This window comes from Monoraphidium neglectum, assembly GCF_000611645.1.
Source record: "Monoraphidium neglectum strain SAG 48.87 unplaced genomic scaffold scaffold04523, whole genome shotgun sequence".
Classification (NCBI taxonomy): Eukaryota; Viridiplantae; Chlorophyta; class Chlorophyceae; order Sphaeropleales; family Selenastraceae; genus Monoraphidium; species Monoraphidium neglectum.
In genome coordinates this window covers 2421-5263 of record NW_014009106.1, presented here as the reverse complement: position 1 = coordinate 5263, position 2843 = coordinate 2421, and the positions used below count along the sequence as shown (strand labels likewise).

Below are 2843 nucleotides of genomic sequence, written 5' to 3'. Positions count from 1 at the left end.
GGGGGGGGGGGGGGGGGGGGGGGGGGGCGGGGTGTGGATGGGGTCAGCGAGAGAGATGGAACGTGCAGATGAGATGGAGGGCGGGGGTGGGAAAGAGGTTGGGTGGAAGAGATGTGGATATGTGAGTAAGGTAGCAGATGTGTGTTGGGGTGTGTGCGGTGCAGGCTATGAGTGTAGGTGTGCAAGAGGCTGGAGAGTTGTTTGCATGACAGCAGCAGAGGAAGGCAAGGCAGGATGCGCAGTGGTGAAAGCAGTCCGGTCAAGCGCAAGCACCTCGCAAGGGGGCAGGTGTCAGGCGTATGTGACGACAGAAATTTCCAAGCAGCACGCAGCGTGGGATGACTGCAATGGGCACTCATCCGCTGTACAACCGCCTCTAACCGCCGACCAATTGTGGCGCCCCCAAACCCAGCCGCACCTCTCGCAAGGGTGGCCGCAGTCCATGAACGAGTTGCCCTCCGACAAGAACCTCGCAAAAACGCAGTGCTCGGTGTGGAAGATCGGGACGTGCGTGTGGACGATCGCTTCCAATTGCGAGGCCTTCTCGTGCCCGAGTGCCTCCGCGAGCTTCGCGTGCTGCTCCGCGTCGAGGTCGAACGTGAGGGCGAGCCTTGAAAGGCCCGATGACAAGAGGAGGTGTGCGGACAGCGCGTTTGCCGCGTTGAGGCTGAAGTCGCCCTCCAAGCGCGGCACGCGCAGGGGCGCCAGCGCCGGCGCCGCCGCGCCCTCCTGCTGCTCCCCCTGATCATCCTGCTGCTGCCTCTGCTGCTGCTGCTGCTGCGCCTCGTCGGCCGCGGCGGCCGCAACTGCAGCCGCCGCCGCGGCGGCGACTTGGCCCGCGCCCCGCCGCCCGGCCGCGACCCCCGCCCCCTCGCCGCCCATCTCTGCAAGCTGCTGCAGCGCGCCCGCGCCGCGCAGCAGCAGGCCGTCCGCCCCCAGCCGCAGGTAGAAGCCCAGCAGGCGCTGCTCGTCGGGCTTCAGCACGCGCGGCATGGCGACGACGGCGCGGCGGCCAGAGGCCTGGACTGATGCGACCGCCTCCTTGAGCCCGTGGACCTGTTGGTTGCGAATATTGCCATATATAGCATGTAATTTTGTGATGTAATTCACATTGGTATGTTGTGACTGTGTGCATGTTTTGCAAAATGTCAAAACTAAGAGGATGCAGAGGTCTTTCCGGCCGTGGGAGGCACTCACAACGTGAGTGTGGCCCTAAACCGCACCTTGTATGCCACCCTGCGGAAACCCCAGCTCGCCAAAGCCTCGCGGCCCCCATCACCCCTGACACCCTTGCAGAGATATCCTGGAGGATCGAGCCCCCGCCACAAGCAGATTAATGCCTCACCTCAAGGAAATCCAGGATGACCTCCTCCAGCCACTCCACCTGCAGCGCCGCCGCCACCTGGCCCGGCGTGCGGCACAGCACTCTAACCAGCGGCTCCTCTCGGCCCCTCGCGCCAGCCTCCCCCACCTGCTGCTGCTGCTGCTGCTGCTGCTGCTGCTGCTGCTGCTGCTGCTGCTGGACACGCCACGGCGTCCCGCCAGCGCCCGCCTGCCGCGCCTCTGCGAGCATGGCGGGCAGCACCGGCCCCGCCGCCAGCCCCTCTGCGTAGGGGTGGGCGGCCACCGCCTCCAAAAACGCCTCTGCTGCGGCGCGGCGGACGGCCTTGAAGGCGCTGGCGGGCAGGAACAGGCCTGGGTTGATTTCGAGGGGAAGGGAGTGTTGTAGAAATTGGACGGGAGACACGTCAAGGGCCAATCGGAGGTGGTATGGATTTTCTGTACGGTGTGCTGAGGGGACCGTATCGCCGTCCAGGCAACCCAAGCCGAAGGCCTCGCTCCTGCTCTGGACGAAGCGGGTGGCGTCGCAGGGGCGCTGCGGCGCCTAGCCTGGCCCCGCGTGGGTAGCGACAGTGACCAGGAGGGTGGCGAAAACATGATCTCATGATCTCGTGATGTCATTACCTGCGGCCAGATCGAGCCCGGACAGATCGACGGACTGCGGCCCAAGAGTGTTGTCCCCCAGCTGGCCCACGGCGGCGATGACGTCATCTGACGTCATCGGGCGGCTGGAGGCGGCCTGCGGGTTGTCACGTGCATCGGGGTGTGAGCGTGCACGTGCGTGTGATGGAGAGGAAGCAATATGCAGCACACCAAGTCGAGGGTGCATCAGCGCTCTGGCGATACCCAAGCAAGCAAGCACTACTGCTGCTCATGTGCACACAGCAGAGGGTCCAAAACTGGAGAGAAAAGTAAAGAGGAGCTCCGGGGTTGTGCTGTGCGGGCGGCAGCGCACTTGAAGCGGGACCTCGGTCTCAGCCGCCGCCCGCCGCCCCTCCTCATCCACCAGCGTCAGCACCAGCGGCGCCCCCAGCTTCCCGGCGACTTCCACGCGCACGGGCAGCTTCCGGGCGGCCGCGGCGGGCACGGACTCGTAGGAGGCGCGCACGCGGCCCTCGAGGGACGGGTCCTTGGTGCGCCAGATCAGATCACCCACCTGTCCCCAGGGGCGGAGAGTGCAACAGAGTGTTGGAAAGTGCGTGTGTGTGTGTGTGTGTGTGTGTGTGTGTGTGTTTGCGCGTGTGCGTGGAACGGGAGCAGGGTGCTAAGCTCGCGGGGACGGAAGGCGAGGGTTCCATTCCCCAGCAAGCCCCATGGGGCAGCAGACCCACAGCACACGCGGCTCCACTCGCGCGGCGCGCCACAGGCGCGGCGGGCCCGCGGCGCGCGCCGCCCAAGGCCGCGCGACCGCAGCCCAGGGCGGGCTGCCGGCTGCGGGGCCGCGGGGCTCACCCTGATGAGCCGCGCGTCGACCTGCCCTGCACCAAACACCAGCTCCACCA

The 2843-nt window shown here is 66.3% G+C and overlaps 1 protein-coding gene across 1 annotated transcript in view; it reads right to left on the bottom strand.

Annotated features, from left to right (window-relative positions):
• Positions 1-355: 355 nt before the first annotated feature.
• Positions 356-2843, bottom strand: part of MNEG_14485 (putative protease) — a gene marked incomplete at both ends in the record, with an annotated part of 3800 nt that continues 1312 nt past the window's right edge. Inside the window, 6 exons of the mRNA XM_014037043.1 lie at positions 356-362; positions 419-1056; positions 1346-1402; positions 1472-1695; positions 1966-2080; positions 2297-2497. Coding sequence (XP_013892497.1) covers positions 356-362; positions 419-1056; positions 1346-1402; positions 1472-1695; positions 1966-2080; positions 2297-2497 — 1242 coding nt within the window. The remainder of the gene's footprint in view (positions 363-418; positions 1057-1345; positions 1403-1471; positions 1696-1965; positions 2081-2296; positions 2498-2843) is intronic.